This window comes from Sturnus vulgaris, chromosome 7, assembly GCF_052056855.1.
Source record: "Sturnus vulgaris isolate bStuVul1 chromosome 7, bStuVul1.hap1, whole genome shotgun sequence".
In the NCBI taxonomy this organism is placed as follows: Eukaryota; Metazoa; Chordata; class Aves; order Passeriformes; family Sturnidae; genus Sturnus; species Sturnus vulgaris.
The window spans coordinates 17,066,828-17,079,892 of NC_142249.1; the positions used below are offsets into that span (position 1 = coordinate 17,066,828).

The 13,065-nt window shown below is 40.4% G+C and overlaps 1 protein-coding gene across 6 annotated transcripts in view; it reads right to left on the reverse strand.

The window, feature by feature from the left end:
* The window catches only part of NBEAL1 (neurobeachin like 1), a 79,723-nt gene extending 71,161 nt beyond the window's left edge, over nt 1–8,562 (reverse strand). For 5 of the 6 annotated variants that reach the window (XR_015804809.1, XM_088167925.1, XM_088167924.1 and 2 more), the window contains exons 1-2: nt 8,474–8,562; nt 7,746–8,038 (exon numbers count right to left, since the gene is read on the reverse strand). Coding sequence is in view for 5 of the 6 variants with exons in the window: in XM_088167925.1 (XP_088024051.1) it covers nt 7,746–7,796 (51 nt within the window). In the remaining variant the exon portion in view is untranslated. Of the gene's footprint in view, nt 1–7,745; nt 8,163–8,473 lie in introns of those variants that run through there. The other variant, XM_088167922.1, reaches the window with a different exon arrangement.
* Nucleotides 8,563–13,065: the final 4,503 nt, after the last annotated feature.

Consider the following 13,065-nt stretch of genomic DNA (forward strand, 5'->3'; position numbering starts at 1 on the left):
GAATCGTGATAGAAACACCTATTTTGGGATAAGTTAAAAATTCTCTTTAGCATAGGAACTTATACCAAAATAAGCCCATAGCTGCCAATCATGATAAAATTTAGCTCACAAACTTTAAAGACAAGTTTAATATTTTTCTTCTCTTTTCAAAACAAAAATATTTTTTATCTTTCAGTATAGCCTTAAGTTTAAGATAATCCAAGTACTTTTACTCATTTTCCTTTTTACTTCAGATCTCCAACAAAACTGGAAAAACAAAATGAAAATTTTCTTACTAAAATAGAAGTAAAGCCCCTAATTTTCTTCCTCTTGACTTTTTTACTGTTGCTGTTGTTGTTGAATAATGATACAATTACAGCCTTGTAGCTTGAAACTAGCATGTGACTGATGCCATCCATGGGATGAATCTAATTAATGTGAACTCAGATTTTCATGTCTTCACATTTGACACAAAGTACCACTAGGCAAGCCCCGTGCACAGGTTGGTATACCTTATTTCAGCTTTCTGGAGTCCACTGCACAGAGCACTTATCAGGAATTTACTCTACTGCAACAAATTACATTTTATTAACATTCAATTTTCCCATCACAGTTTGCATAGTAAACCAATTGGAAGTCTATTTTAAGGGGAAAAAGAAGCATCTGAAATAATTCAAAGGCAACTAAAATAACATAATGTCAAAAGTCTACACTGTCAAGATTAGCCTAAATTTAATGAAAATTTAAACTATACCTCAGGAAAGCTTTAGACTTTAACTCTTAATTGCTTTAAAACTTAAAATTATGCTATTATTTTAACATGAGAAAGGCTGAACACACACAAAATCAGCTTTTGCCCCACTGAGTTTCTAACTTGCAATGTAGTGCAAGAGAATACAAGTTTATCACAGAAAGGAAGCAGGATGGTTGCTACAACACTAAAACATCAGCCTATTTCACAGTATCAACAGTTAAACATTGTCTAGCCATGTCTTCCAGAAGATAAAGGTTGAGAACTCCAGGATAGCTTAGCAAAAAAAAAGAGTCTGTATTTGTTTCAAAGTGTCATGTGATTACACCAAACTAAACTAAAACAAATTTCTCTATCTTTAGCTATGGATTTAACTATTTGGTTTTGCCTCCTCAGTCTCACCTGGCCTTATTTAATGTACTGAAGCTTAACTATACACTGAAGGTATAATTTATGTTTACACTGAAGAGGTATCATTTAAAAACCTCAAATTCACTTTTCAAAAGCACACTTTAAAAAAAAACCCTCAAAAACTATGGTACAGCAGAGTATGGGGTACTTGTCCAAATGTTGTTTGGTACCCACTGCACTTCTGCTGGTTCAGTTTTTAAATGATCAGCACAATAAACTAAAGCCAAATTTCTGTAAATAACACACTTGTTTTCTATGCTGTGCTTTACTCCTAAGAGTTTTACCCACCCATTATATATTTAATATCACTTATTCCCATTGCTTACTAAAGGCAAATGTAATCCTCATTCACAAATTAAGATTATCAAAACTGCTTTAAATATCAGAGAATGCATCAACACACACAAACATTTTACCAGCACAGAAAACTCACAGCTACTGTTAAGATTTGCAGATACTTGGAGAAGCCTGAGATAGCAAACTTAAGACAGGGTTTATGAGGACAATAATCAAATACAGTTTTCATTTTTTGTGTTCCTTGTTGCATCTCTCATCACCCTCCACTGCAGCCTCCCATTTAGTAGAAGATAAATTGGAAAAGTTAGACTGGAGAAAATTGCTGGTTTTTTAAAGAAAAAAGGTGTTTATCTTTACTGTTGAGATGTGCTTGCATTGATGTTTGTATAATTCTTCATATAATAATTTCTAACATATAATTCTTTCAGCATGAAAAGCTCAGTAATTAGAGAAGCTCTTCTCTCTTCTACAGCAGCTGTTTAACCTTTCTGACGCCTGTAAATATTTTAACAGTATCTATTGACAACATTTGGATTCAGGCCTTAAGCTCCAATGCTGTTCAATGGGCAGCTAGCAAGCCTTGCTCTCATTTCTGCAATCAGCACAAACACACTGCATATTTGAGTTGATTAGGCAATATTCTTTTATCAGGACACATGTTATCCCCAGATCTGCCCAGCTGACCACGTTAAAAGAGCCATAACTCAGACACACACAATAACCCAGGGTTGGTTAAATTCACTCTATATTAGAGCACTGAACGAGAAGCCTGCGTCTGAAGCTTTATGATATATCATTCCATTTAAGAGACACTCAATTCTTTCATTTCAATAAAAGCTTGATCTGAATTATATTTGTTGGCATGTTCAGAGCTGGATGAGTCTCACTGATTCTGTAAAGCACTGATGCACAAACCCGTAGACATGTGGGAATTCTAACCTCGTGCTGGACACCACTAAAGCCCTGAATCTTACATCAAAAACATGGACAAACCTCACACTACTTTATCCAGCAGTAGCAGCTACATATATGTTTTGCCAAATATATTACAGAAAAAGCAACAATAATTTCTTCATAGCTTGTAAGATGTTATGGTTTTTACATCTTTGCATGTTTAGATTTATCTGCAACCTGAAAGACTGCATTCTCTGTGTCAGTCTCTGTTCTGTCTGAACAATTACCAGCACAAGGTCACCCTGGCCCATAATTAAGGAAGGAAACAGCCACTCAAGACACTGATGTCTCATATACTCATGTCAGTTATTTATATGAAAAGTTCTATATTTGTAAATATGAGAATTATGTTAGTTCTTGGAATAGGAGACATATCTTTAAATAGCAGTTAATTCAGAATCGAAGACCAACTGTTGTTGTTTATCTATATCCATTCTTAGTTCAGCCTCTTGAATAGAGACAGAACAAAGATATTTTTACCACCATATGGCACAAGTGACTTGTGGCATGATCTACAAGTTACACTCCCTAGGGATGGAGGGATTTACTTAAAACAACCAAAAGAAAAGATATCTTACACAGTAATTCCTTGTAAGACTTCACTCACTAGTTTCAGCAGAGGCAGGAATTAACATGACAGTGAATTATGAAAAACTACTTTTACTGAGCATTTGGTTTGCTCAAACATTCATCTAACTGTAAGCTGAATACTTCTTTATCAAATCTAACAAAGGCAATATATAGCAATGTGATCTGCATCACTGACAAGTCAGCAACTGCACTGAAGGAAGACAAGGGCAAGCCAAGTCAGGATGAGATCACATTTGGGATGCAAAGGTCAGTGTTTCACATGGGGCTTACAATCCAACGTCAAGGATTATTGTATTCTTGTTCAATTATATGCTTCCCACCACAACAAAGCATAATTGGCTAAACCCACATTTCTTTGAGAAACAATGTTAATAATATTAAATGAGAAGATATTTATAATATATAGGTATTTATAATGTATAGAAATCCCTCACTGAGCCAGAGAGAAAACCACAACATATTTATCTCAATACAATCATATTTTGTAAAAACAAATGAGAGGTACAGCACAAGGTAGGAAAGCACACTTGAGATAACAGCTCGTGCACAGGTCTGCTGCTCTTAACACAGCAAGGGATGTGACTGTCTCAGCTCTCTGCATCAGTAAAGACCAGATCATTATGGTCAGCTAACACAGAGTCCCAGCTGTATCAATGACACTAAGGATGAACATTCCCTCTTTAAAATGTGAAGCACAGACTCCAAACTGAGTGAAGAACGTCTGTCATGGCACAGGAAAAAGTGCTGTTTAAATGAAAGCAGGGCTGTATTGAAGACAAGAGTGTAAGAAAAAGCTCAGAACCATTGTAGTACCATGAAAGATGAAGATTTTCTGATGTGCATATAACAGTTAAGTGCTTGCATTAATGCCTTTGAAACCCCTTTCGAAGGCAACTAGGATCTTTTCTTTTCATAGACTAGAAAAATCTCCATATAAAAGGCAATCTGAAGACTTTCTGAATAAAATCCAAAATATCAGAAATTCTGACACGCTTTATGTCTAAGAGTCTGAAATACCTACCAGAACAACTGGAGATGAACTACATATGGTTAAAATCTTACAGATAAGACAGAGGTTGAATCTCTTTAATTTGAATCTGCAGCAAAAGTTACTTCAGAGGATTATGAAACAGAAATAAATGTTCTATAGTGATATATAATTAATATCTAATAAAAGGTTAATAAACCAATATTACAATAGCAATAGTATCATAGTAATATTACAGCCATGATGGTCTAATGTTACAAGACAAAACTGGTAGGTTACTTCAGTCACATAAAGCCAAAGAAGTCACAGACACACATGACAGCATGTCCTTTTCTTCCACCTAATGGAGCTCCTCTCCTGCTGTACATTTATATTAGTAAAGCATTTTCAGGTGTCTGCTCTGTATGCACTTATGTAAGAAGTTTTCCAAGCTCCTCTGTAGGTTATTGATGGCTTTGAACTGGCATTCAACTTTTTTGAATGAAATTTTTTTTGCTATCTATTCTATACAATTAAATTATCTTAAAATGCTCACATTCCAATATTTGGATGAGAAAACAGCAGTTTACATCCATATCAATATTTGAGTAAAGACATTGTACATTAACAGTTCACTGAACAGAAAAAAATCCCCCCAATCACTAAAACCATTTGAAACTGAAAATCATCAGGAAGTTAAGGTGTTAAGGAAGTTAAGCACCTTAACAAGGCAGTCTTTGCAGAAACTTGAACATCAACAAATTGAAAAAAAGAAGGAAAAAAAACCCAAAACCACAAAAGACTCAAGACAAAAACAGACTTTGACTGTGAATAATACAACATGGTGGTAACAACCCCAGTCACTCAAATCCAAATTTTACTAAATCTAATGAAATTTTGAACTGCTTCCATGCAGCATCAGAAGCACTGTAAATCAAATGTAGCTACTACTTTCATCTGTAACAGTAGACTAATCTGTAGTTTTTACGGAAACAGGAGCAAAAAAAAAGTCCTAAACCAAATCCCAACCTTAGATTAGAAAGTTGCAGATGAAAAACAATTGAATACCAACTAAAACCAAACTCTTGCAGACACTCAAACATAATCTTAAAAAAAATTGAAGTAAACAAAGCAAGAAAAAACCCACAATAACAAGAAAAAAACAGAAAAATTGAACCACCTCATACATGGCATCTTCCAAAGACTGCTTCTGCAGAATGCCTGATTAATGTTCCTGTCTGCCCGAATCTCCAATTCCTCAACTGCACAAGAGACAATGAAAATGGAGAAATGCCTTCCTAATGACACTTCGAACAAAGCTAAGTGTTACAACTGACACCTGATGCTGGCAGAGATGTCAAGGGATCACAAAGAACAACAGTCATGACCCAGGATAGATGGTAAGATGGTAACACAGCATTATGCAGCACTTGAAAGCTGTGTAGTCTTGCTGCTTTAGTGCTGTATTTAAAAGATTATCGTGAAGGACCCGATTATCAAACGACAAGACTATTAGCAACAATCTAAAGCATCAAGGAGTAGCATGGATTTCACTGTTTCTGTAGCTAACAAGGCTTCAAAAGCTAAAGCCACACATTTGGGATTTGTGGCACAATAAATTCCTACTTTACTCAACTGTAATTCTCCAGCCGTTTTTCTAGTCTGAAGAAATTGCCTAGATTTCTCCCCCAGGATGTCATTCTGGGACAAAGTCATTGTAGTGCAACATACTGGGCAGTCCCAGGTATAAAGAACTTTTCTCTATACCACTATATCCTGTCACTGGTAATTATTGCTACATCTTCCCATTGTGCTAGAATCTCTGAGAACAAAGCACAATATACAGATGTTTCCAAGTGGACCAGATAAACTAATTTACATTAAGGCTTCCCACATTTTACATCCCAAGATGGAGACATAGCTTCTTCATCTGCTCTCAATTTCACCAAGCTTAATCCAAGACTCTAATTCTGGATGTCTGCCTCAAGCAGAATATCATTTTAATCTGAACCAGTTGAGAGATAAGGAAAAATCTATTTTGCACCTAACACTTCTTGAAAAAGCGAAGACTTCCTTTTTCTGAATCACTCCAGTTGCCCTCATATTTTGAAGACACTCTATTTAATTTTTAAAATACATGTTTTGTTTTTTAGGAAGAAGCCCTTATCAACAAACAAATTCGTTTAATCACGCCCTTAATATACAGGTCTGAAAGGAAAAAAGGCAAAAAAGTCACTGATAGCTAATGAGGAGACCGAATAGATGAAAAGATGATTTTTTTTTTAAATAGCTCATCCTTTATCACCTGAGATCTGAGTAGATTGTGGACACATCATTTCCATAAAGAAACTGAACATCCCCTAAGTGATTTAAACTACACATTTTAAATAGCACTCCTTCACGCAAACTTCCTGCTATGTGAACAACATGGAGATGGATAGCATACAATCTGAATGAAAGGTTTCACCAAAGGGGGAGTAGGTCCAAGACAGACAAACGAATATTTTAAACAACAAGAGACGAAAGACCCAAAGAACAGCCGAGCAAAGAAATTCAGAACTTGGCTCATCTCTGCAGCCTTAGCGTCTCCCAAAGCTGAGTCAAGTCTGGATTCTTTGAGTGTATTCCAAATGCATTTGTTCCTCTCACATCGATGAACTCACTGGCAAAACATCCATCTTCAGTGCTACTCCACTTCCTACTGCCATATTCATTACTACACTGGTTTAAAAGGCAAAGGTTCAACCCAGCAGATCACCCACACCGGGAGCAGCAAGAACTGATACCACGCTGTTATACTTGCACTAGTTTAACATGTAGAGGATTAGGGCTGCACAAAAATTAGGAAACGATACAATTAAGAGAAGTACTTTGTGCACTTGTGTTAAATGGTCTGTAGTTAACATCTCACATTCTAAGCTCTTAAGATGGGCATTCTCTAGAAATGAGGTGGGAAGAACAAGGGAAGGACTGTTCTACCCTTAATGTCCTACCGGATTGGAGACTTAAAGAAACTGAAATACAAATGAAGCATGAGACTGCAAAAAGGCAAAACAAGACCAGAGAATAAGGCCATCTAAAGCTACCCTTGCCACTGAGCTCCTGCATGACAGTAGATCAGTTCTTTCCTCCACGTTTATTGCTATTTTTTGTATGTTACTTATTTTACAGCTACCTATTCCGATAATCTGTAATCCAGCTTCTCTACATACTCAGCACATCTAGCAACAATTAGGACATGTGTTTTAAACACATTAATTGCTTTACAGTATAAAATGCAAATGGAGGCAGGACAGCATTTTTGTATTATTTCTGCCAGGTGAAGGAAATTCATTACTAATGGGGTATGTAGATGTTATGGCATTAGCCAGCAAAGGCAGACTCTGGAGTAACTTAACAAATTTGCTCTTTAGGAAGGGTTTTGCTAATAAAGTTTAAATGAACTGACTCTGCTCAGAAATAAGTAAGCACAAAGCTAAATACTAGGCAGCACTGAATTAAATCAATACAGTACAGATTAATGTCCTACAAAACAAAGAATTATGTAAACGTCGGCATTCTCATATATAGCTACAATAACTGCTTGAACTGACCCATGAACACTGCAATTCTCATCCCAAACATTAAAAAGACCAAGCTGAACAGCAAACCATAGGATGAGGCTGTAAACAGTCTAAGAAATACAACTGCATCTTTGCAGAAGCTAACTATGTTTATGCAATTTCCAAGCAAAAAAGATATTACAATTTAAATACCTGACTACCAAACAAGAGAGAAACAAACACAAACATTTACCTTATTGCAGTAAAGCATCCAAAGCTCATACAGCCTCTCTCGGGATGCCATTCCTTCCCTTCCTCTTCCCGTCGATCCCAGCTACTTTTCTCTTCAGGATCCTACCATGCTCAGTTCCCGGGTTCTCCTTCCACAGTTTTGCTTTATTATTAGTTATATCATAACCCGAGAAGAAGCCAAGTGACAGGGTCTCAGTCTCTCCTTTCCGAGTAAACAACGAAGTGCAGCACAAGCAACTGCAGACAAATGTCAAGCATGTCCGTTCTTCGCCAGCACTGCTTCGGTTTTAATCTCTGAAAGTGAAAACATACCCTTCAGGCCTTTGGTGGAGGGAGGAAAAAACAAATCCGCACTTAAAGCCCACAGACAACCCGGGGAACCGGGCGGCGGCAGGTCGCACCGCCTGGCTCTCTGACACTATTCCCCGGTGACGGAGAGGTCTGGTGTTTAATGTTGTGGCGCTTTCTCGCCGCTGCAGGGGGGAAGCCTCAGGGCTGCCGAGCGAGGCCGCCGGAGCCCCGGGTACCGCCGCTGCCGCTCCCGGCCCGGCAGTGACAGCCGCTGCCACCGCCCTTCAGCCCCGGCCCCCGGGCTGCGCGGCCGCTCCGGACGCCGGCGGGCCCCGCAGGCCGGCGGCTGCCGGGCAGAGCCGCGGGGCGCGGGAGGAGCCCCGCGCTGCTCCGCCGCCCGCTCCCGGCCGGGACCGGCCGCCCCGCGCCGCCACCTACCGCGCCCCGGCCTCCCCCAGCTCCCGCCGCGCTGCCGCGGCCTCTCCCGCAGCCGAGCCGGGCCGCGGCGAGTGGCGGCCGGGCAGGAGGGGCCGAACCTCGCCACATCGCCCGCCCCGCCCGCGCTCCCGCACACGCCCCGGGCCGCGCCGAGGGGCGGAGAAGCCGCGGGTGCCATCTTGGCTGCGGGCAGGGGCCCGGGGCAGAGCCAGAGCCGATCCACAGCCTGCGGCGCTTATCCGCCGAGCCGGCGGTCCCTGCCCGGCCCGCGCCCCTCGGCTGCACCAGGAGCGTGCCCGTAAAGAGTCAGCATCGCCATCCTGAGCACCTCAGGAAACCTCCGCACTGCTTTGCTTCATAAGTAACAGAGGTTACCAAGCAAATAAAGGTGTTTTACATATGCTCCAGAGAGGGCTGCCAGCATACCTGCCGAGCATCCATACATTCAACCTGCTGCCCCTGTAAGGCAGCCCCCTACCTTGTATGCAGAGCTTGCATAGGACTAAGGAACCAAAGTTCGATTCCATCAAAAAAGTTAGATTTCCAAAGGAGAAATGCAAAAAGACGTCCCTCAGCTTGTGCGCGGCCCTGCCCAAGCACACCGGTCTGCGCTGAGCAGCACTCCACACTCCAGTGAAGGACCTTCCTCCTGCTCCTTCAATAACACGATCTTCTTTGCATGCCCCGCAGGGCACTCCCCGGCCATGGGCTTCCCTCCGTCCCTCCTGTTCCCTGGGAATGTGAGGCTGGAAATTAATGTTGTGTCAGACTCCAAAGCAGAGAGGAGGCAGTTTAAGGAGACATGGGGCATCTCTCCAGTTTGCTGGGAGAATCAGAGTCCTGCAGCTTTTGGCCACAGTCCTGTCCTTCTGCCACTGGATCATCTCCTCATTTGGATTTGTACAGCTTCATGCAATGAAGCATTGCCATTCATTACACAGCTGATTACTTTCAGGGGATTTTAACACCTTTGCAATGATTTAATACAAGGTTTGGAAATCCTTTGCAAAGGAATTGACTTTGCAATATCGTTGCAGTGTCTGCTACATTAATTTTTTTCTAGGAAGAAAAGAGCCCAAAGACACATTGAGATATGTTCCTACAACAGGCCTTTGCATATTTGTCTTGTTTTTAGAAGATCAGTGAAGTTTCCCTGGAGAAATTTAAGAGCTAATCTGTGCTCAGTGTTGTTTCATGTGGATCATTGCTGTGGGAGTGGTAGAAGTATCTTTTACTGCAATATCTAAACATAGTATCTAGCATGGATGGAGGGACCCTGACAAAAATGAGACTGTAAAATTATTTTTAGTTGCGTGATACATGTGCTCTGGTACTTGATGCTAGCCGGAATATTCTGCTGCCTTGAGGATGTAACATAATTTTTTCCATCAAGAAAAAAATAAGAGCTTAGAGTCTAGCTCTGTCCCCAGGGCAGGATCTTCTGTGCTTAAACCACACTGGAGTCCCTTCGGTGAAATGTGTCTAGGAAGAAAAGAGAGCCTGCCTCCTCACTGAGAGACTTACCTCTGGGCTTGAGTTACTGCTGGGAGCTCCTCCCTACAGCCAACCTGCATCACCTTTCTAGCAAATTCAAACCACTATTATTAGGCCCTTCTGCAGTAATTCGTTAAAAGGAAGCTCTTTCTATCAAGTCTTTTGAGTTACAGACTCTTATCACATTTTTGTGGCTTTTTCTAGACTAAACAACAGCTTATTTCAAATTTCTTTTACAATTTGCTCCCCTTGAAGGAGTCAGGCCTTAGCAAAGCCAGGTAAAATTCCAATCCTGCCTTCAGATATTGCTCTGCTCTTTTGCATTACTGACTCCTGTAAGAGCAGCTGCTCCTACACACACCAGTCCTGCAACAACCTTCAACGAAGCAATAAAAAACCATCCTCTGATAGAAATGGGAGACTCCTCCCTGGCTAAGTGCTGCCACCCCCGTAATTCGGATGCTCCCAGACTATAAAGCAGCCATTTTCCACTCTGCTAGAGTTGTAGCAATGTAGTTATTTTAGTGGGCCTAGGCAATCAGTGTTGCTTGTGTAGGCAGTTCTTGCCTTATATAGGTGCTCTAGATGGAAAGTAAAGCACTTGTGGTTTGCAGCAGAACAGTCTGTTCCTGTGTCATTCAGGGTGAGTGGTCTCCTGGTCTGACCTTCTACAGGTTTCCCTAAGCCAGGTAGCTCCCTGTAAGGTTGCTGAGGTGGCTTTGAGGTGTCTGCATCACTGGGTGTATGTCAAGTTTAGTCTCTCCCAGTACAGACATGTAGTATTCACTATGAGTTTTTTCTTACAAAGATATATGGGCAATAATGGGAGAGGTCAGTGGAAAAAGGTGGGTTACAGGTTTGTCTCTGCAGGTGGAGTATATTTCTAGGTGAATTTATATTTCAGTGTACTTACCTACACGAAGACTCAGCAAAGGATATGGAAATCAAAGAATGGAGGAAGGTGTAAAGAGAAGCATTGCCAGCTAAGGATGAGTACTTTAAAATGTGTTTATGGATTGTTTCAGCTGTGAGATACTTGTTAGACTTTTCATTGCCTGCTTTTCCATAATTATGTATGGATTGTTTCATGGACCTTAAACAGTCAGGTAGGCAGTGTTCATTAGTGTTTCATTGTTCCTTAGCTGCTGTCTTGTGGTAGCTGTTTACAACAGTGGTTATTTCTCATACTTTGTTTATTACTTGTGGGTTTTAATGTCTCTCATCAGGAGCTGTAAATTAGTCACTCAGTCATTTTACTATGGAATGAAATTGTTTGTCAGCAAGTCCAGGTAACAGAATGGGTAGAAAGAAGGGTGTTGATAAGGAGAAGGCATTAATTTTGTATTAAGGAAAGATTTAACAAAGAAATGGACTACACTGGATTGAAGCTGAGTCCAGGAACCTCTGAAGTGGCAGGAAAAGCCACACATGTTATAGTACTGCTTTTGTGAAATTATGCTTATTTTCTGTGGATGCAAATGAAACTGGAAAAAATCTGTATTTGACTTTTAGATATTCTCAGGCCTGTTGTTTGGCCCTGAGGCTTCCACTGAAACCAAGTCCAGACCAACAGAAATCATGCTGAGATGAATGTGTGGCAAAGCTTTTAGCTGAGCTTTTTCTAGATGTCTTAAAGCTAATGCTTTGTTTACCAACAATAAAGGCCTGAAATAAAAATGGACTTAGAAATTAACTTAGAAATGAACCTGCCCCTCAGTTCTTCCACTTTTTTTTTTTTTTTTTTTTTTTTTTTTTCAAACAGGCTCTTGCACAGAAGCAAGGAGTAATCTTTACAGTGTAAGTAAGCAAGTGGCCTTGTGGCTGCATGTAAAATTTCCATTATCAAAATAGCTTTTGCTGAATGTAAAGAAATAAGACTTTTTGGATGCTAGTTTCTAGACATTCAGGCCAAAATAACTTGAGATTGGATTTGGTGTGGCTATTGGAAAGAGGCAAGCTGGTCTTTCTAAGACTTCAAGGTCTCTGTGATGACATTTTGCTCAGGGTGATTTGAAGTTCTTTGGCTATGATTGCCAAATGAGTTTGCAATTACTTTGCTAGGTAAGTCATGAAACCTAACGTTGTGTTTCCTTCTGTTACTATATATTCACTTTGTACCCCAGGTAATTCAGAGCTTGTTAGCTGTTCCTAAAATTTGAAAATGTGAAGGAATTTGTTTGCCCGTTGACATATAAACCGGTATCTAGAGATTTTAGTTACTTTCTTTCAAAGTAGTGGAGACTGGCCACAGTTAAAGTTGAGAGGTGATGGTCTGGCTAATAGCATTAAGTCCCCCTGCCTGCCCTGCTTTCAGATATGCGTGGTTAAGCCAGTCACCAGACTTAAATTCAGAAAGGAATTTACCCCAGGGTAGCCTGGGACCCTGGTGAGTATTTTTGTCCTTGCCTGTCCTTTCGGCTTATTTCCACAGGGGGCCTTCAGTATAATGACTCCACCGTTGTCAAAGGCTCAGGCAGGGACTCGATCTCTTCTGCTCCCTTTTTCATAATATGGGCTCCCTTATCACAAGCCTTAAGTTTGCAGCTGTGCGAGGAATGTTCTTGTGTGGGTACCTCTCAAAGACCCTTTCAGACTAAATGGATAGTATGTGTTTATATGCTTTCATCTGCCTACGTTCTTAAACAGCAAAAATACATGGACGAAAGTTGAGTCTTAGAACTGCCCCTCTCCTCTGCTGTCATTTAGATTAGCTATGCAAGAGCTAACATATAGGTTTGTGCTACAGCTGTCTTTCTTTTGCAGATGTTTGAAGGCACCAGTTGTTACTGCACAAGATTGCATCATAAAACTGTTCTGCTTCTTTCATCAAACTGACTTCTCACTCAAAGTAAGCCATCCTTTACTGTACAATCTTAGAGCCAGGGATCAGTGAAGTTACCATACTTAAACTTCAAATCATTCTGCTTTAGTCAAGAGGATATTTAATTAACTATTTCATTATATTGCAGTGCTCAGCAGTATGAATCTGCAGCATGATTCCTGAAAGCAATTGGTGTGTCAGGAAAAAACCAACATTAGCAGCAACCAAGACTGAAGGATGGGTAGGTGTTAGTAGTCTGTTGATCTGTTTGAATTTA